General features: G+C 34.6%; 1 protein-coding gene across 1 annotated transcript in view; it reads left to right on the top strand.

The window, feature by feature from the left end:
* Window positions 1-564: 564 nt before the first annotated feature.
* Window positions 565-23,297, top strand: part of LOC110106340 (MADS-box protein SOC1) — a 55,181-nt gene continuing 32,448 nt past the window's right edge. Inside the window, exon 1 of the mRNA XM_020836208.2 lies at window positions 565-1,355. Coding sequence (XP_020691867.1) covers window positions 1,174-1,355 — 182 coding nt within the window. The 5' untranslated portion in view covers window positions 565-1,173. The remainder of the gene's footprint in view (window positions 1,356-23,297) is intronic.

Below are 23,297 nucleotides of genomic sequence, written 5' to 3'. Positions count from 1 at the left end.
TGTTCTCCATGATGATTTATGCTCATTTTTCTCATGGAAGGGCTTCACATTTGAAAGTGATGCGGGCCACGAATTTTATACAACTTGGTGTCTACACTAGCGCAACCCTTGTTCCTCCATTGTTATTGATGCTTACTTTTTCCATGGAATGATTAGACTTTTTAAAGTGATGGGGGCCATGGTTTTAAATTTTGGTGACTACAAATTAACTAAAAATTAACTTAAACTTAAATTAATATTTTTGGTTTTTTATGATTTTTGCTTTAAAATTCTAAAATTTTGATAAAGATTCAAATAAAACAAAAAAGTTATAGAAGAAGTTCATAAATTTTTAATGAAATTTATACTTTTAAGCAATAGTAAAAATTATACTAAAACTTTATCACTAAATTTCATTAAATTTGAAATGATTTAGATTGAAAAAAAAAAAGTATATATATATTATATTCCATAATATTAAAATCATAATAAAAATTGAATTATGAAATTAATACGATTAATTGAAACCGAATATTCTCCAATCAACCGAAAATTCTTCACTTCGATGTGGGCTGGGCCATGTGCCGAATTGGGCCCATCGCTTGACATGCAGCCAATGCAACACTCACACGTGTCAAAATCAAGCTAGCTGATTGTACGGACGAGTACATTTAAGAGAGACGAGCGCCATCCATGCTTGCCGAGCCTCGTACGAGGTGGGCTCCATCGTCCCCGTCTCCGCCCCGCCATTGGCCCTCTCTACTATTCTTTTTCACACCATCTCAATCCAGAGGGTGAAAAAACCAAAATTAAATTAAAGGTGGGAAAATGAGACCGGAGAAAGGTCATGGCGAATCAGAAGCTGAGGTTAGCTTCGTGGGTTTCCGTTTTCTACTAAAGCCTCCATTATTGGACGGTCCATGGGAGACGAATAAGGAAAGTTCAGCCACCATCCTGCAAAAAAATCCAATCTTTTTTAGTTCCTTCGCCGGGCTGCTGCGGCGGCGGAATAGGGTTCAGGCAAGGTGGCCTCGACGTCAGGGCCAGTCTCCGTGGTTGCCATTTCTGCAAGCTGAGCTCCTTTGCGTGTTTTTTTCCAACCGATCTGCATTTTTCTAGATTCTGATCCATATCGTCTGATCTTTCACCTACTTCTTCTGGGTTGGAAAGGGGAAAAGATACAGAGAAATTAAAATGGTGCGGGGAAAGACGGAGGTGAGGCGTATAGAGAACGCAACGAGTAGGCAGGTGACCTTCTCCAAACGAAGGAACGGCTTGCTCAAGAAAGCTTTTGAGCTTTCCGTGCTCTGCGACGCCGAGATCGGCCTTATCGTCTTCTCCTCAAGCGGCAAGCTCTACGAGTTCTCTAGTTCCAGGTTTTCTTTTACTCTCTATCTCTTTCCCTTGATATATATAGATATATCTATACGTATATATATATGGCTTCAAGTCTAGGTCTATTTATTTTAGGGTTTTTCTTCACACGCCAGCCAGCAAGTAGCGTATTGAGCCCCTTTTCCCTTTTTCTTATTTTGGAATGAAGGAGCTGGGTAAAACGGGGTTTCTTTTGTTTTCTTTCTTCTTTTTGGAATTTATGCCCATTTTGGCTACTTCTAGTGGGAAAAACTGGTACGTTTACCTTTGCTGCTCATCGTCCCATTTTGGTCGTAAATTTTGTTCTTTTCCTCTTCATGTCCTCCGATCGAGGTGAAGCTTTCTGCCTAACTGTACTCTAGAGATGTAGAGGGTAATTAGTGCGCTGCTTTAGCCGAAGAAACATCATTGAAACTCACAGGAGATTAATTTTGGGGACAACGAGGTGAAGAATGTACTAAATTAAATTTTAAATTTTGGATTGATACATAAAAAGATATCTGGGATTATAATTTGATCTAATAAGCTCGGTTAAGTCAGCGCTTGATCATATTCTGCTGTCGCATCTTAAGATTGCGTGTATTTCATGTGGAAACAAATTTCTGGCGTTATTTTCGTCAATCAAATTGTCACTTGGAGCTCCAGTTCAGTAGTATAAATCGACAAGTTATATTGAATGACAATTAGGTGATCTTCTCGGGCACCCCTCGGGTACTGATCCTTGTCTGAGGGGATTGTATTAAAATCAAGGATTTCTTACTCATTTTAAGCAATAAACACATTCTAGATCTTTGTTCTATTTCATTTTTTTTTGAAATATTTTTGCCCCAAAGTCGTCATAAAAAGATTAAGAGTAACGCTGAGTCATCCAAATACAATAACTCAGAGGGGAGGATTTGATCCAGTGGGTGCCAGCAACCCCTAGTGCCCCCGCTGTATCCGCCCATGATTGTACTTAGATTTTTTTTGCCAGTGCTAGTAGACTTCATTGTTATTTGCATTCAAAGTTATTCAATTCTCTTAATTATACACCGCGTTAAAGAAAGCCTAAGCTAGCACAAGAAAGAATGTTATTAAGTGTTGCTCACGCACCACAAAATTAATCAAAAGTTAAAACGTTAAATCATTTAGTAGTTACATTGTTTTTAATTTGATAATGATATTTTTGAAACATAATAATATAGAATGGCTAGATTACAGTGTGCTATGATTGCCAGCTACTGAAGGTACATACGACCATAAATGGAGCTAGTGACTAGTTTTAAGAGATTATCATAATGGTTTCCCAACGGTTACATTATCTCGGTTGTGGTATATATGATTGTTACAAGTTTGATAAATAGAAATAGCCACTTTATAAGGCCATGTTTGATCTTCATGCATTGTGCATAAAGCTTTGGCTTCATTTGGGATCGGATGGCTTTCTCTCTTCTTCTTAAAGCAGCTTTCTATAGAAAAATATTAATTTTGATAGTAAAAAGCTGCTTTAAGAAGCAGTAAGAAAGCCGTCCCAAACGAAACCTTCATCTGCAAGCCTTCTCCATTTTCTTAAACTAATTGCTAGTTCACATGTGATAATCAATCTTTAACTTACTGACATGATCCTCACTATCTCTATTTGATTATGATCTACTTCATATTCATTGCAATGTTTAATTACTATGTTAATTTTTACTGTATGAAGTGTGTTTGTAAGCAGTATCTACTTTTCTGATTGTCATCAATGGCTTACATGTACAACTTGTGTGTTATTTTCTGCTAACAATTCTATGAAATTTGCTAGCTTGATTTGATTTCTCATTATTTTGGATAGATTGTCTTAACGTTTTGCTCTTTTATGCATTTACCATATCAGTAAGCTATTAATTTCCTTTGGAAATTAATTGACTAATTGTTGCATAATTAAAATTGGAAAAAGTTATGTATCTTAGTTTTAACTTGGAGGCAAAAACAACTCTTGCTTCATGTACGCTTAGTAATTACTAATTAGCATTTGCTTACAAGAAAAAGTAATGAAAGAATGGATATAAGCTAATGAAGTCTTAGCAGCTAGGAAGTGGATATATCTATTAGATGAAGTCTTTAATTGTAGCTGACATTATTATTATTGTTATTCTTAGTAGTTATGTAGCAAAAATACTTGCAGAGACAGCTTTCTGAATAATTTATCCCATTTAGGTTAAACTTAATGTATTTAATACAATATATCTATATCTAAATATATTTAAACAACAGTTACACAGGGCAAGTTTCATCTTGCACGTTTGATATGACGTCCTTATTTAACTTGGATGTATGACGAGAGTCATTGATAAACCTTCTCACAATATATGATAGTGATCTGAACTTGGATAGGGTAGAGTAACTCTTCTTTAGATTTAGATGCATATGAGTTTAGTGGAAAACTTACACAGGACTTACGGTCACAACTTGTAGTGAAGTTTTAACCACATATGACGAATATCCATTAAAAATTATAACTAAAGGATAGTGTTTGACACTTCTAGTTGTTGATCAAAGTGATTTGGTTTTAAGGATTCAAGCTTTCAAATGTGAATCTTTGTTATGTTTAAAATGAAAGCGTGAATATCTGTAACTCTCCAATTTAGAAATTGTGTTGCTTAGGGTTGGTGGTGCAAGGCTTGTATGGGAAGTTAAACCTTAGTGATCCTAACTCTAGTTATGTTGGTGTCCAAAGTTTAAGGCTATTTGAAGAATTAAGATGGTTACTACCTGTATGTATGCTTTTAAAGACTAATACCATATTTCGTCCATAATTAAGGGGCCGGTGTCTAACACGTTTACTGGTGGATAGAAGATATTAGGTGTTACGAATCCATGCTTTTTGATGTGGGGTTTTGCTACCCAATGATATTTCCAATACAAAACATTGAATGAATAAGTAAGACATAACGTGGCTTTGGATTTAGTTTCATATTAGATATTTGAAAAATATATTGTATAAATATCAAGTGATTGTACCTCACTTATAAGCTTAAGCTTTTGGATTGAAAATGAGTTTGACCATTACTGCAGTTGGCTCAATTTCGATCACCATTTAATTCATAAGGTTCATCTGGGAGTGGCTCTTATGCTTTGTGACTCCTATGGGTATTGATGTGGATTTTATCACGGTTGAGCAAGGTTTGAGTGTTAGAGTCTCTGATAGTGCCTCCTTGTACTTGAGTGGGCTCTTGATACATACTTGATGATCGAGCTTTGATTTAAAGTGGAGAGATGATTGATGTGGAGTGCTTTTATGTACGTGTAAGGGGGAGGGGGATATTAATTCATGTGTGATTTTGGTTTTAATTAGTTTCTCATTAGATAGCTATATTGATGTAAAGATACTATATGGTTAATCCTCACCTATATGCTTAAACTTTTGGGTTGATAATGGGCTTGATCGTCGGTGTATCTGGCCCAACTTTGATTTTCCTTTGGTTTATTATCCCAAAATAGACAACTCTCAAATTTGAAACAATGCTTGAAATGACGCTATTTAGGTTTGAGGGTAATTGATTTGTATATCGATTTAATCCATACAAACCTTAACTTTATTATAGTATATACTATATAAAATTTAGTTTTTTTTTTGACAAATTAAATTTATCACAAATTATAGGTAAAGTTTAAACCATTACTATTATTATCCAAGATTAAGAGACCAATATCAACTACTTACCGTCTTGGATTTTTAAAATTGAATTAAGATGATTTAGGTGCTATTGATAAAAAGGCTTGTATTTAGACTTGATCCTTGCTAACCCTGGCCCTGGCTATGGTGGCTAGAACTCATAATTTTTGGTGGAGTTGGTGTGTCCCTTCGGATGGTAATAATATGATGAGAAATATATAAATGTCTAAGGGTTTTATGCAATCAAGTTTTCCTAAGATTACTAATCGTGAAATAATCATAAATCATATAAGAGGAATGTTGATCGTCTTATATATTATGGGGAATAAAAAGAGAGCGTGTATGAAAAAAAAAACTCTTTATCCATCAAAATAAGTAGAAGGTTGATTCAAAGTAACGATTTCTAACTTATTTGAAAATTTTTCCTTATTCCTAAACTACCCTCACTTACATATTGCAGAAAAGACAGGTATTTGTGGTGAAAAAATCCGCCATAAAACAAGCCAAATATATATCTTAAATTTCATTTTATGGCGGATTTGCAGCGGATTCACGTTTGACAGTAAAATTTGCATCACAAAAGTATTTGCGACGAAATCTGTTGCAAATATTTTGTGATAGATTTACGATAGATTTATGACAGATTCATATTGAGAAAAATGATGGTTTCATTTTTACAAAATGTCGCAAATTCCGACGGATTTGTGGCGGAAAGGCCATCGTAAATTGTGTCGGATATTCCACCGCAAATCCACTGCTATTCGTGACAGATGTTTCCATTACAAAATATGATACTCACTCGTCGTTTCTATGTTTGCGATGGAATGTCCGCCATAAACCTGTAGCAAAAAAAAATCTCCTACAATCATCACTCCACTTCAACCATCCAACTTGAATTATTATAATAATATCCCCATCTATTTGACTATCACTTTAAACAATAGACCCGAGATAACTAAAAATTGTGCACTTTTTGTAATAAATCGATCACCTAATGTCACATTCCCACCACTAGATCTAGTACCATTGTACCACTAAAATTACACTCTATATATTATGTTTTAGATTTACTCAAATGAAAGCCTATAGATTCTAAGGTTGATCCCCATAATTCCAGTTTTTAATCAACTCCCTCTCTAGTCTTATCAATAAGAAGAATATCAATAGCAAAAAGTATACACCAAGGTACATCCTCTTACAAATGTTGTAGTAAGAACATCTATGCAAATTTAATATCTGTGATGCACAGACACGGACATGGCGACACAGACATGACACGACACAGACACGGACATGTCAATTATTGAAAATATAGGACACCGACACGGGTTGGACACGGCATTACAGTTTTTATATTTAAAAATAATGTATAAAAATTAAATAAGTATAATTTTAAAAATAATTTAGAAATAATAAGTCATTTAACTAGAATTTCTGCTTAAAATGATTAATATTAGGATATCGAGAGTCGGACGTCTATGCAGTTTATCAGTCATCGAGAGAGGAGATGACAATGCTGTCAAGAGTCAGGAATTGATGTTATGCAATAAATATTGGACATCAATATTAAGAGGGTATTTATCGTCGATGTTGAGAGGGTGATTGATTTGGTGTTGTGGGCAAGAAATAACAAATTTAATTTTTATATTTTAAATAAGTAAAAATTTAAATACATGAAATTATATTTTAAAAATTCATAAAATATTTAAGATATGCGTGTCGGATATGCGTTTCCAATTTGTATTTAATATTTTTTTAATTGGACACGTTTTTGGTGTGTCCGACACATGTCGGAGGAGTGTCGGACGCGTGTCGTGTCGGATACGGTGTCGGACACTGCACGTCTCTTTGAGTAGAAGTGTTGGTGCATCATAGCTTAATATATACAGGATTTGAGAATATCATTAGCAAAAAACATACACTAAGGGCTATTTGGCAACATGATTTATGCATGATTTGAGAAGGATTTATGCTAAATACTGCCAACCAGTAGATCTAATGGAGGAATAAATCCTCTGTTTCCCTCTTTTGTCATAAATCTGAGATCTACTAAATCCGGGAGTTCGGTAGATTTAAGGGATTTGGCCGAAGAAGCATGCGAAAGGTAGAAATTAGCTAGTTACCTTCACAGCGAGCGAGTGCCCGTCGCTGCTTCCGAGCAAGTTGTAGTCAGAGGAGACAAAAATTGTGAAGACGAAGAAGAACGGCGCCGAGGAAGAGTGATTTCAGATGTGATAGGATGGAACGTCATCGAAGGAGTCGATGCCGCAGGGGAACATAGAGCTGAGCAATATTGCCACGGTCTATAACAAAGCAATAGCGAATGAAACAAATGCCCAGTTAGTCGGGCCGGGTTTAGATAGGTCGGATTTGCGGAGGATTTGTGACAGATTTTATATAGAAATTCAGCCGCACATTTGCGGAAAAATTTTCACCGCAAATCCGCTACAAATAAAATGACGAATACTTATGTAGTAATTTTTGAGAAAAAATATTCCACCACAAAGGTTGCTGCAAATCGCTGACTTTCCTGTAGTGGCATAATCTAGCCTTAACCTCTATTTTTCTCCCTACACACTACTCCTACTCCATACCATCTCTCTCTCTCTAAATCATATCCTTTAGATGCATGAAGCTTCATTGAATAATGATGCCAGAGAACACTGCCATAAGAACTCCATAGTTTCTCATTAGATAGCTAAAATTAATATTGATGTAAAAATACTCTATAGTTAACCCTCACACATAAGCTTAAACCTTTAGGTTGATAATGGGCTTGATTGTTGGTGTATCTTGCCCAACTTTGATTTTCGTTTGGCTTATTCTCCCAAAATAGACAACTCTCAAATTTGAAACAATGCTTGAAATGATGCTATTTAGATTTGAGGGTAATTAGTTTGTATATCAAATTAATCCATACAAACCTTAACTTTATTATAGTATATAAACTATATAAAATTGAGTTTAATTTTTTTGACAAATTAAATTTATCACAAATTATAGGTAAAGTTTAAACCATTACTAAATATTATCCAAGATCAAGAGACCAATATCCACTACTTACAGTCTTGGATTTATTAAATTGAATTAAGATGATTTAGGTGCTATTGGTAAAAAAGTTTGTATTTAGATTTGATCCTTGCTAACCCTAGCCCTGGCTGTGGTGGCTAGAACTCATAATTTTTGGTGGAGTTGGTGCGTCCATTCGGATAGTAATAATATGATGAGAAATATATAAATGTTTAAGGGTTTTATGCAAACAAGCTTTCCTAAGATTACTAATCATGAAATAATCATATAAGAGGAATATTGATCGTCTTAGGGGAATAAAAAGAGAGCGTGTATGAAAAAAAAAAAAAAACTCTTCATCCATCAAAATAAGAAGAAGGTTGATTCAAAGTAATGATTTCTAACTTGTTTGAAAATTCTTCCTTATTGCTAAACTACTCTCTCTTAATATAACCTGGCCTTAACCTCCATGTTTCTCACTACACTCTTCTCCTACACCATACCATCTCTCTCTATCTCTCTAAATCATATCCGTTAGATGCATGAAACTTTATTGGATAATGATGCCAGAGAACACTGCCATATGAACTTCACGTGCAGTTTCTCATTAGTAGCTAAAAATAATATTGATGTAAAAATACTATATAGTTGACCCTCACCCATAAGCCAAACTTTTGGGTTGAAAATGGGTTTGATCATTGGTGTATCTGGCCCAACTTTGATTTTCCTTTGGTTTAATCTCCCAAAATAGACAACTCTCAAATTTGAAACAATGCTTAAAATGATGCTATTTAGGTTTGAGGGTAATTGATTTGTATATCGATTTAATCCATACAAACCTTAACTTTATTATAGTATATACTATATAAAATTTAGTTTAAATTTTTTGACAAATTAAATTAATAACAAATTATAGGTAAAGTTTAAACCGTTACTAAATATTATCCAAGATTAAGAGACCAATATCCACTGCTTATTGTCATGGATTTTAAAATTGAATTAATATTATTTAGGTGCTATTGGTAAAAAGTCTTCAATTTAGAAGTGATTCCTTCTAACCCTGGCCCTGGCTATGGTGGCTAGAGCTCATAATTTTTGGTGGAGTTGGTGTGTCCCCCCGGATGTCAATAATATGATGAGCAATATAAAAATGTCTAAGGGTTTTATGCAATCAAGTTTTCCTAAGATTACTAATCATGAAATAATCATATAAGAAGAATATTGATCGTCTTATATATTAAGGAGAATAAAATGAGAGCTTGTATGAAAAAAAAAACTCATCATCAATCAAAATAAGTAGAAGGTTCCTTCAAAGTAATGATTTCTAACTTATTTGAATATTCTTCCTTATTCCTAAACTACTCTCACTTTGCATAACCTAGCCTTAACCTCCATTTTTTTACTATACTACACCATACCATCTCTCTCTCTCTCTCTCTCTCTCTCTCTCTCTATAAATCATATCCTCTAAATGCATGAAGCTTCATTGGATAATGATGCTAGAGAACACTGCCATCAGTAAGGGATATTAACTCTCTGATGAGGATATCAGTCAGAGATTCCGACATGTGCACCATCGACAGAATTGTAGATCGACAGCTATGATTCATAGTCTTTACTTTTGATGTATTTTATGTTTTATTTATGTTGTGTTTCAGTTTTCCTCGTTTACCCTTATGAGTTATGAGTTCTTATTGTGGCCCTGTGGGCATTGGAGTTTTTTCTTCTTTTCTTTATTTTTGAGACTTATATATAGAGGTCTTGTGTTTTGTATGAGGGTAATGAATGATTAAATGAATATTTCAGATTTCTCTTCTTCTTGTGTGTGCACTTGAGAGAGGAGAAGCCTAGGAGAGGCTCAAACGAAGTACCCAACAACTCCTCCGAGTGAGCTCTTGGTTTTCTCCCAAAACTTCTTTTTATCTTTTTCTTTCCCCCACCACCTGAACCCCTTCATTTCTCCCACCCGTCGGCCCACCCCAACTCCTCTAACTTCACCAACGCCACATCCAAAACCCCTCCCTTCTCCTACCCAACACCATCCCTTTCCCCTTCACATTGCCTCCGGCCCACCCCCATAGCTACCTCCTTAATGATGACTTCAATCATCATAATTGCTTTCCTAAATTCACTCAAGCAAGAAAGGAAAGGAATTATTATTATTTGAAATTCAAATTTGAATTTCAAATATTTTCCTTATTTGCAAATTCTAATTTAGAAAAGTACATAAATATAAGTCCAATTTAAATTTAAATTAGATTTTATTTATTATTCCTTCCTAAATTACATGATTGGTTTTGGAAGCTTTTAAAATTCCTCCCCAAACTCCCTCCTCTTCTCTATATGCCGCCGGCCCGCTCCCTTTGCCTTGCTTTCTCTCTCTCTACTTAAATTCCCTAATCCCAATTTGAATTTGAAATTAAATTTTAAATTCTATTGCCTCCCAAATTACTTAAATCTGAAATTAATTTCAGATTTATTCATAACCCCTCACCCAAACCCTAAACCTAACTTAGCCCACAAGCCTCCCCTCTCTCCTTGGACGCCCCTCCTCTCCCCTTGTCTCTCTTGGAAAACTTAAATCTTTCATGATTTTTAGAGCAAAGAAGAGAAGACAAAATTCCTTCTCCCATCTACCATTAGTACCTGGCAGACCCTGAGGTCGACCACGGATTCACATACAACGTTCAAGGAGAAATCGACTTCCACTACAGGAAAATCTCTTCTTTCCGGCGGAATATTTGATAGTTTCCGGCGAATTTTAAAGTTTCTGATGGATTTCCGGCGAAATTCTTGTTATCTCCTTTCTTTGATCCACACTGGGACTACGAGGATTCAGTGAAAAGCTACGTATATCGCATACGTACTCTATCATCTCGCCGAGACGATTGACGAGTAATGACCAACTGGACATTGGAAAATCGTCGGCCGACCATCAACTTCCCCGCCTCTGGCTACTTCTCCGACGAACAATACCTTACGCGTTACTTGTCTTGTGTTGGCATCACTAGAGTTACTTCTACCCTTTCTCCGCTAAACCCCAATTTTAAGAGCGAAAGTGAGGGAACACATGGTGAACATATCTCATTGTTAAACCATGGATTTTTGTTTCATTGCCATTAGTTTTAATTTCTTATTCTTGTTGTTTCTTGCAAGTATCTGGTTAATCTCGTTTGTAATCGCTTGCTATTACATAAACTTTTAACGGAAATTTTTAAGAATCTAACTTGGTGAAACATAAGTATACAATTAGCAAGATTAAATTTCGAATTATTATTAATTTCCAGAGGCAATCCTTGTTTTCTTACATGTTTCACATCACTCTCTCCTTGCATAATATCTTCTAGGGGTGTCAATTTTTGACACGACCCGAAACACGACCCGAACCCAACCCGGAAAAATCCGGGTTCGGGTCAACCCGAACCCGAAACGGGTTGGGTTCGGGTTGAACAAATCAACCCGTTTTAAAAATCGGGTCGGATTCGGGTTGACCCAGCAACCCGAAATTGACCCGAATGTGACACGAAAACTCATATTTGACCCAAAAACTCGAGATTGACCCTTTTTTGACCTGATTTTGACCCGAAAATCGAATATTGACCCAATTTTGACCCGAAAATTAGCAATTTTAGCTCAAATTCGGATCATTCGTGTCAGGTCGGGTTGACCCGGACCCGAATCGGGTCGGGTTCGGGTCTGGATACCTAACCCGTTTTTAAAAATGGGTCGGGTTCGAGTTGACCCGAACAGTGCCGGGTCAGTTCCGTGTTCGACCCGAACCCGACCCGCTGACCCGAATTGACACCCCTAATATCTTCCATTGCATCATGCTTATAGAAAGAGTTCTTAAACTTTAAGAAAAAGCGGAAGCTGGTTGTGAAGTTGTACTAATTTGATACTGAGTTTATTGATATGAATTTGGGGTATTCATATAAAATTTACATATTTTTATTGAGTGGGAAGAAGATGATGCTCACTAATTATAAAACTTTCAATTGTATGAAGTTTTCTTAAGTTTAGAGATATAACGTACCTTCAATTGTATGAAGTTTTCTTAAGTTTACGGATAATTGGTAAAATTATATTAATAAATGGTTATGATCAAACAAATAAGTTCTTATAATAAATTTTTATATTCTAGAATTGTCTACTGAGCAACTTACTCCCTCCTTAATTTTGTTAAAACTCTAAGTTTCAAACTAGTACTTAATGATTTTTTGTGAAGTTTATTAATATTATAATGTTTATACCAAAACACTATAAAAGTCGGTGGTAAGTGCACAAATATTATTGGAGAGTATCATAGAAGAATTTCGTTGTTAGCAAATGATTCAAAAATCATTTACAAAACATCAAGAAGAGATTCAGACATGATTTAGGCTCTTGGCGGAAAATTTCTGTATAACTAAGATAATATAAAGGGAGGGAGAAGAAGTTCTCTTGAACTTTCTTGAATTCTCTCTCCTTTGCACTCTCTTATGAATTATGGCTTTTAGTTTTTCTTTTTTTGTCCTCTGAGTTAATTATTATGATGACCATCTTTATATAGAAAATGGTTATTGGTTACCAAATTTGGGAAGGTTTGTTGCATGAAATCAAGGTCTTATTTATACTTTCAAAAATTACTAGAAAGCGGTGTCAGTATCAGTTAGTTGGGGTTAGTTTGACATTATACTATACAAGAATAATCTTATCAATGAAGGTGTCACTTAGCTATAGGTATGGAGGCTTCCCTAAGAACCTTTTTTGAACTCCTCACAACCTCATCAATTCTTCTTGGCTTTGATCGATAGATTTCTCTTAGCATCATTCAAGATATTTTTGTTAACTCCCAGCTGTTTCTTGGCATTTTGATCCCATGGTTAGGATGGAAATCTATGGGAGGCTCACATATTAAATACTATCCATGTGAAGAATTATTTGAATCAGTCTCAATTTGTGATGAACTACTTGAAAGGGAAAGGAAAAATGATTCACCTCCTTGAGGTAGGACCAAAAGAAGAATATCATAATTTTTGGGCATGGGATGAAACATACTTTATGATCATGTCATGGTTGTTGAATTTCATGACTCTAGACAAAAGTGATGCTTTCATGTTCCTATCTAATGTAAAAGACATATTGGTATGGGATGCTGCAAGACAAACCTTCTCAAAAGCTCGGGATGCTACACAAATCTTCAAAATTAAAGTCAAGGTGGGAAGCACAAAATAAGGGAGCAAGACTGTGACTGAATGTGTCACTCTCCTTCAAAGCTTGTGGTAAGAACTTGATCACTACAAATGCATAGAGACCAGGTGTCCAGAAGATGCTTCTATCTTAAAAAACTTTATTGGGAAAGAAAGAGTGCATGACGCAAGATTAAATACAGAGTTTGATCTGGTTAGAGTTCAAATCCTTGACAAAGAGGAGACACCCTCACTAAATGAGGCAATTTCTCTCATTCGTGCTGAGGAAAGCTGATGGAGTAATGCTAGAACCAAAGGTTGCTGAAGGTTCAACAATGGTGATAACCTAAGAAGCATCATGAAAGGAAAGAGATAAGGATTCCTCAAAAGCTCAAGACAAAAGCTTCCTTTGGTGCAACTATTGCAAGAAATCAATACATACAAAGGAGACATGCTAGAAGTTATATGGAATGCCCTTAAGTAAGGAGTGAAATCAAAGAATAAAACAAAAGAAAACATAAGCTAATACTATAAAAATCAGCCCAACTCAGAAACACAGTTTAACTTCAGAGAGCTCAACAAAGAATATAATGATAAGCTAAAATAACTCATGTCACCTGCATCTTCTTCTCTTACACTTTCAAGTAAATTTCCTGTATCTATTAGATTAAGTGTCTTTAGAAATCATTTGAAAGGAGTATTGATCATTGAATAAGGAATCACAGATCACATGACACACTCCACTATCCACTTCTTCAATTATTCTCCTGGCTGATGGTTCTCTTATCATAATAGCAGGCCAAGGAGACATACCCTTATCTCCCTCCATCACTCTAAAAAATACACTCCACGTACCTCTATTATCTACAAACTTACTAGTGATCATAATTGTCAAGTCCTATTTAACCATACTTGTTGCTTATTTTAGGACCAGGGATATGGGAAAAAGATTGGACTTACTAAGGAGAGAGATTGGCTGTATTACAAGGAATAGCTGAACAAATCCACTATCATCAATAATCGTTATTCTGTGGTATCCTTATTTAATAAAAAATCTATTATTTGGCTAGCTTCATCATTTTAGATTAGGACATCTATCTTTTGATGTTTTAAAAATATATTCTCAAAACTTTTTTATAAATTAGAAATTGAATATTTTCATGGTGAAACTTATGAGTTAGCTAAGCATAAATTAGTTTCTTTTCCAAACAAAACTGGGAGATGTCATACTCCCTTCTACCTTATTCATAATGATATCTGTGGATCCTAAAAGAATCATAACATTTCAGGGGCCCAATTGTTTGTATCATTCATTGATGACAGCAGCCAAGACTCTTGGATCTTTCCCCTCAAATATAAATTCGATGTGAGCATTATCCTCCCCATTTTTCACACCATGATCCATAATTAATTCGGGGTAAAAATGAAAAAATTGTTCAGACAATGCTATAGATCACTTTAACCAAACCCTATCCTACTACTTTCAAAGGGAATGTATCATTCATGAGTCTTCTTGCGTTCATATCCCATAACAAAAAGGAGTTGCAGAAAGACAAAATGGCCGCCTTCTTGCTTCTACTCGTGCACTTCTACTCCACCACAATGTACCCAAATCTACTTGGGGGAAGCACTTCTGATAATCACATATCTCATAAACTGACTATCTTCACTACAAGAAAGTTAACAATTTCCAACATATTTTTTTCCTCAAAAATTGCAACGAAAATATTCGTTGTTTCTTTTGCAGAGGACTTGTGGTAGAATTCCACAGCAAAATTGCGATTTTTTTTCCCATCACAAGTCCGTTGCAAATCCGACACAAGCTACCCTATCTAATCGGCTGATTGGGCATTCGTTTCAATTGTTTGTTCTATTCTCGTCCCCTCTCCTACTCACTGGACATTGCTCGGCTCATTTGACGACTTTCCCTCCCTGTGATATTGCCTCCTTCAATGACGTTCGTTCCTGTCGCATCCGAAGCCACGCTTCCTCGCCGTTCTTCTTCAGAACCGCTGTCCCATGGCATTTTGATCCAACGATTAGTATGGGTATCCGTTGGAGGCTCACCTATTTAATCATAGCATTCCCTTGTCATTTTGATCTCACGGCTAGGATGAGAATCCGTGGGAGGCTTGCTTGGATCACGCTGATCCCCTTCCATAATATTTAGGCGACTGATTTAGGAAGAATTATATTAGAGCAATTATATGCATGATTCTATAATTATTATTTTTTATGAAAATATATTGTATAGATCTATAAATATGAATAAGTTTGTGCAATGAAATTAAACCTTTTTCCTATCCAACTCTCTGAATTTAACAATCTTGGATAGTTCTATTCGCAACTTCTCAGCAATTCATTTGATTTATTGACCAGTAATGACATTATTACTCTCTCTTTTCTCTATTTCTCTAACTTTCTTTAATGCCAAAAGGTCCATGCCACTAGTTTCAAGACTTTGGGAACTTTTAGTAGGCAAACTCCACTAATCCCACACCCTTTCTTGTGTCTCTTGTAGTGTATCTTGTAGTGTATGTACACACACATGCAACATTCCAACCTCAATTGGAAAAATTTCAAAATTTATTTCATAATTGGCGAGCTACATAAAACAAAAGAAAGATGTCATCAAAGCGTTTTGGGTGTAATTTATTTAAATGAAATTATATTGTTGATTCCATTGATCCATGGTATACTTTATAGCAAATTATACTTTCGGTACTCGTCAAAATCAGATTATATGCTACCTAGGTTTAATTTCGAACCTTTGATCCAAGTTTAAGCAAATATATTACTAGGGAAAAGAAGCGGGAAGAGAAATATTTTAGGCAATAACATGATGATGAGCTTTCTTTCTTAATCAAAATTTTTAAAATTAAAAATTTTCAAATTAAAAAAATTAAAAGAGTTAATGGCTATGATAATTAATTGGTTGCATGAGGGTTTGTTATTTATTTATGGATTAAAAAAGAACACGAGGAAAGTCAATTAGAACTATATATGTCACCTTTTGTCCTATTTCTCACAGGTTCATATATCCTCCCAAATTCAATACAATGCTTATACTTCATTGCACATTCACCTCACTCCCCTCTCTCTCTCTCTCTCTCTCTCTCTCTCTCATACGCACACATATCTTTCTGTCATAATTGAACATCCTTGGAGAGTATTACTAGAGAATATCATAGGATGCAAGGCAATATCTTATCACACCACATGTCCAAAAGGCTATGCACTTCAACAACATAGGACGTGATGAATAGATTAATTTCAACTCATGAGATGAAATAATATGTATAATTTTAAGTATAAATATGTAAACATAAGGATAAGAAAATAACTAATATCTCATAATATATATATATATATAGTCATTAACAATAGTTTATAAAAATAAATGATATAAGGCATGGGACATGCAATATGATAATAAAAATTACCATTTATGATATCTTAGTTTTATAATGAATATCATTATATTAACATGTTAGCATAATATAATCTTGCATGACATAAATAAAAAAGGTTATGTATTTTGAGATGATTTACAATATGGTTATATTCATGAGGATTTGTATGAAAATAGCAATTAATGCATTTTATGTCAATGTGCAATCACACAGACACACACAAAAATGATCTATGTTTCATCTATCATATTTCATTTATATTTTTAGTTATATATAGTTGTTTTAGTAAGACACATTGAATCAAGAAGCTGTGTATCAGCACATGCAAATCAAATGATTCTCAAACTAGTTACAAATATGTGGCCCGTCAGCTTGAGTAGCTAAATCCGAAAGGGTGCTATTGATTTACACATCCGATAAAACAAAGCATATATAATTTATATATGTCATAAGCATGTGTTGAATAAGTATTTTATAATAAATATGATCAATAATAGCCAAATAATAAAAATATGATTTGCATGAAAAGATTGATTGCATTCAACTAAAGTAATATATATGCGATAAACTTTTACTATCATGTAATCATTTCAAATTAAAAAAAATTATGCAATAATCAAAATGTTAAGCTTTATAAGTCAAATTTTATTTCATTATGAATATTAAGTAAGATATAGTAAAATATGTATGGTAATAATTGAATGTCAAAGGCATAATCGACAATCTACTAAATATCTAAGAAACCTATTGCAAGCATTAAAGATAAAGCTCCAAATAAGAATATGCATGCTAATCCTTTAGTAAATAAAAATTACTTTTGTCGAGTTAAAATACTTAAAATCATGCTCTTGAGGGTCCAAAGAACAATATGAGCTGACACTTAACTCAAAGGTCTCAACTAACAAAAATTCTATTAATATTTAAAATTATGCAAAGTAATAAAAAATATTAGAATATATGACCTAATTTAACAAAAAATTGATTATATTAATCCTTAAATAAAGGCATGAAAAGCTAATATTTAATTAAATATATATGACCTCACATACGTTACTCAAAAGTCAACCCAGGTTAATTATTATTATTATTATTGAATAAGATCTACGATATAAATTTTAATCATATAATTTATCCTAATATTTATTAAATCAAACCCTAAGGCTAAGATTAAAAATAACTAATAATCTACATTAATTTAAAAAAAAAATTACAGTAATTTATAAATTGGTGAGTTATGAGAAAAGAAGGAAAAAGAAAGATAGGGTCATAAGCTCTTCAACGTTTGATGACGACGAATCTAATGAATGTTCATAAAGGGAATGACACATGATTTGAGAGGACTATGATTGAAAAGAAAAAAACTAAGGGAGGATTTTGTGATTTCTTGTATTTGGTTAAACAAGATGATGAGGATTTGAAATATCAAGATCTAGGAATTTCATCACAAATATATAGAGACAAGGAGTAAAGAAAGAGGGAAGGCAAGGAGGAAGGCTTGCAGCTGCTTTATAGTAGAGGGAAGAAGAAGACAAGGAGATTTGCTATTGATAACTTCGGAGGAAGAGACAAGGGAAGAGTGTGATGTACTAGTTCTTTCCTTCTTCTTTTTTTGAATGAAACTCATATAGGGGCCTACGCATTCATTTAAATAAAAGATTATAAGTCCATAATTAATCATAAGCTCTTTAAAAATACAATATTTAAAATAAAACCCATGAGCCATTGACTCAATCTATTACAATAAACAAGTTAAAAGAAAGGGAGGCAATTAGGCCAACACCCAAAAGGTCGAACGGTTGGTCCAACCAAATATCCCCTCAAAAGGTGCCCAAGCTAGATCAAGAAAGCAAGAAGAGCCTCAGCAAACTGAAACGGAGCCAAACAAACTACCAACCAGAGACTTGCAAGACAAAGAAAGCTAGCAAAACAAAAAAATAGGCCAAGAACACAGACTGACTACGGGAAATTACAAACTCGACTAAACCTAATAACAACCATAAAAAACAAAGACAACAACAGCCTCCCAAAACCCAAAAAAGGGATAAAACACACGGAGTAGCCAAACCACCGAAAAAGCTAGAAAGACATCAAGAAGTTTTGGATCGAAAGGAATGGGCTAAGGAATATTTGAAGTTGAGCACAACTTTATTCCCTTTAGCTTTTTTATTTTTTTAATTTTTCCTACTCGAAGAGATAAACCCTTCATTATCCATCAGAACAACATCCAAAAAACATCATCCATCAAGACATGGCAATGATCAGCTCTCACTTCCCCAATATCCCTATCAATAGCAAACGGATCACGCAACCAGTCATTATCATCTATAGGGGTACCATCATTTAAACAAAGCGCCATACCCACACCTAATGAGACCGCAACCCCATCAAGAATAGGAGAGAAACTAATATCAATGATCGACACCATATTAGAAACATCACAGTAAACTACAGGACTATCCTCCCTAGCATCAACAATAATGTTTTCCTTAGGCTCCTTATTAGAAACATCAACATAAGAAGAACTAACAACATTTGCACTATTATGAATATCAATAATAGCCATAGAAATCAAATTTTAAACAACTTCAGGAGTCTCAGAAGCAGGAATAAAACCCTGATAAAGGGGATATTCCTTGTCAGCATTAGATATGCCCAACGAATTTCCAACACTAGGAACAATAATATGATGGGGGCATCAGCAATGGGGCCTAATTTAATAACATTGTTACCATCCTCGACAATCAACAAGTTAGATGGTTCAGAAGTGGCAACAACACCATTAACATGAAACACCAAAGGATTCACAACCATAGTGCAAAGAGCAGTAGCCTGAGGAGTATCATCATAACACCCATTAAGGTTAGATGAAACCAAGCTAACTTTGGGGTTGGAAACATTGGTATTAACTAAATGGGGGTGTAGTGTGTGACAATCCATTCTCTATTGCCCCGAGGATTTGCAATGATCATAAAAAGAAGGGAAACCCCCCATATCAACTTGTTATATGTACCCAAGTTTATCAGGGCCAAGCCAAACATGATTGGGGTAACATTTGGTGACGTCGAGCTTAACCAACATACGGGCAACAGAGGGCCTTGACCCAACAGAGGTGGCATTGTCAATTTTAGAGACCTACCAAATAAAGAGCCTAATCAGTAAAGTATTCAAGAAGAGAATAGGTGAGGACAGAGATTAGGGAAAGAAACCCATATCAGAATAACAGGGGAATCCACATCGACATCAAAGAGTGGAGACCATTTGGTAAGTTTCATGTAGCGGTTATTCACGAAATACGATTGATGAGAGAAAACACGACTTTAATTCAAGTCGTTAACCAATTTAATCATAACATGCTTAGGATTGAAAAGAGTAACAGAGAAATCTCCAATGAGTTTAAGGTTGAAGAAAACTTTCTAATCGAATCAAGGGCTGACCTATGAGCAAGAAATTTACCTACAAAAGCATATTCGAAAGGAGCAGCTAGAGCTAAGATCTCCTCCTTCAAGATCCACAATGAAGGTAACCTGTAATGTGTCATGGTTTTGAGGTCAGGAAAAATATTTGAGGTAGACGCCCCGACCAAGGTGTGTAGAAACGAATGAGATTGCATTTTTTTATTTAGAAATCTAGGATCATTCAACTGAGTGACCACCATTTGGACGATGGGACGACCGAAGGTGGAAAAAAATGGCGAACAAACACCAAATTCCAAACCAAAAGAACAAATGAAGGGAGAAAAGAGGTGGAAAACATGCACCTTCACAGCCGCCATCGAGTGCACTGGCCGACGACACTGCTAGGGGAACACAGAGCATCCAAACCCTAGCAGAGCCAATTAGAGTGTGTATTGGACAAATATTGTTCTTTTCTTTCCTTAATAGCACAAATGGAGGCGATTAGGGAGGGCAAGGTTTGAATAGTGATGGTGGAATCACATGAATTACATGAAGGAGGCATATGAGGGTTTATACACTTGGGTCATTCATATGTGCAAAATAATTAATGTAATGGCACATGGTATGGTGCAACGCATCGTCAATGCCATTTGCTTGGCGCAATGATATGTTTAAAATGACGCACTCTAGTTGTTCCATGCAAAATCTACACGGCATATGCTATTTTTTGTTTTAAATTTAAAATTAACATTTATATTTATATTTATTAATTTTATCATTTATTTAATAACTTGGTAGTGCAACATTATATGTAAATTCCTTAATTTATAAAAAGAGGGCATCGATTATTTATGAAATATATTTTAGATTTATTGAATCAATTGATTCCATATTTATGTTATTTGTAATTATTTCCCTTTTCATTGATACATTTAAAAGTAAAGTAAAAATGTTTGAATACATGCATGCTTATAGGTATTCGAAATAATGTAGATATAGTTCAAATCACCAAAAATGATATTGCATGAAAAAATATATAATATTGGCAAATGAATGTGATAATTATTGTATGACATGTATTTTTTGTGGCCAATGCTGATGATTATGAATCAGAGGATTGTGTTTGTTTTTTTTAAGGAAAACCCATATATGGCCTATACGTTAATAATTAAAAAAGGATTACTAGTCTAAAGAGATCGATAGATCACTAAAACTCAAAGAGCACAATCAAAAAGGCAAAAAATTCCTAAGAGCCAAATATTCTTGCCTACTTACAAAAATAAATGCCATTAAAATCAATGAAAATAAATAAAAGGAAGGTCGGAAAGAAGCCAAACCTAAAAGCAGCCCCAAGCTGAGATAGGCAGTCAGCGCAACTAAAGAGAATTTACACATGCAGGAAAACGTTGAGTAACGAAGCACCCTGCTAGAAAGAGTTCAACACGAAGGAGACCAACTAGCAGCCGCAGGAGCCAACAAGAGTAGAACATAACACTCCTTGTACATGACAATAAAAGACAAAAAGAAAAAAAACCAACAGTGGGTGAAAGCATATACTAAAAGAAGCAGAAAAACTATAACAGCTAGAACAAAAAACAAACAACTGCTTCACAATCTAAAACTAATGAATTAGCAACTGAGTAGCAGAATGAGAATCAACATATCCAAATTGCCATAACACAACACTCCAACATTACAAGAGCAGGAAATCGAAGCCTTAGACAAGACAAACATACAACAAGAACAACAACATCAAGCCTTTGTCCCACTACGTGGGGTCGACTACATGAATCCTTTTTCGCCATTGTGTCCTGTTAAAAATCAAATTCTCATTTAAATTTAATAAAGAAAGATCATTTCTAATATTTTCTAACCAAGTCTTTTTAGGTCTACCTCTACCTTTCTTAACATAAGTCAAATCTAATACCTCAACTTTCCTAACCGGGTCATCGGAAGGCCTCTATTTAATGTGACCAAACCATCTAAGGTGACTCTCTCTTATCTTATCTTCCACTGGAGCTACTCCAACCTTTTCACGTATACGCTCATTTCGTATCCTATCTCTAAGGGTAAAGCCTCACATCCACCTAAGCATCCTCATCTCTGCCACACTTAATTTAATATTATGCTTCTCTTTTAATGTCCAACATTCAACACCATAAAGCATTGCAGGTCTCACCACCATCTTGTAGAATTTTCCCTTAAGTTTTGGGGGGACTTTTCTATCGCACAACAAGCCCAAAACATAGCCAGAAAGAAAACACCTTGCCAACAAACCAAAAACAGAGCCTCATTTAAACCTAAAAGAAGGAAACCCAAGCTTGTCCATTCTCACCAAACCTTTCAAGAAATGTAAATTAGAAAAATCAGTATACAGCTCAGTGGCCTAGAGATAAACATCTTTTCTAACAAACCAATCAACACATGAATTACGACATCTAGGAATAGGAGAGATTGTAAACTCAACCTTCTTCAAAAATTCATAACATTCCTAAAATGTAAAAAATGATGCATTATTGCAATAATTATTCTTAACAAGATTAATTAGGATTAAAGAATAAGTCTCATTCCAAATATTTTGAATATTGAATTGGGAATAGAATTTAAGGCCGAGTAAGAGAGCAGAGGTCGCAACAATAACCATTTTGCCATTAAAAGCTTTATCAGCAAAGGTAAATATTATATTGCCGCTAAAGTTTATAACAATTACAGATTTCCCCACATCCAGCACCAACTTTAGAAAGAGGACTGTCGACATTTAATTTAAACTGTTTAAAGGACGGTTTAATCCAATAAACCATACTAAACAGACGTCTAACATTGTCTTTCTTAAAAGATACCTGAAAAATAGTAGTCCAAGACATATCACCTTTGAAATGCTTAGGTAATAGTAACTAAGCATTAATCATCTGGTGGATTTTAAGCTTTAGGCAGATAATAATTTTATCACAATTCATTTTGATGCCAAGATGTTTACTATTGTTTCTCTGCAATCATTACAACCAGAATACTATCATAGGGACAATAATTTCAATGTGGTTAGCAGGATGTTTGGAACATCATATCAGTGAGCCAAAAAAAGAATAGCAATTAATGACATTAGATTCCAAATTAAAGCCCAAAGCATTCTCAAAAAAAAAAAAAAAAAAACCCAGACCTTATTAGCAATAAGCCCGTCCAAGAAAACATGATTAAGAATTTTAACATAAGTACAACTTTGACATTTAAAAATTATGTTAAATCCTTTAGACATCAATCTCTCATCCATAAGAATGAAATCTTTTATAAGTGGCCAATTAAAAATTTAACAGGAGATAGGAAT

Source organism: Dendrobium catenatum, unplaced genomic scaffold (genome assembly GCF_001605985.2).
Source record: "Dendrobium catenatum unplaced genomic scaffold, ASM160598v2 fragScaff_scaffold_1546, whole genome shotgun sequence".
NCBI classification, from domain to species: Eukaryota; Viridiplantae; Streptophyta; class Magnoliopsida; order Asparagales; family Orchidaceae; genus Dendrobium; species Dendrobium catenatum.
This window is presented reverse-complemented; position numbering and strand designations above follow the sequence as displayed.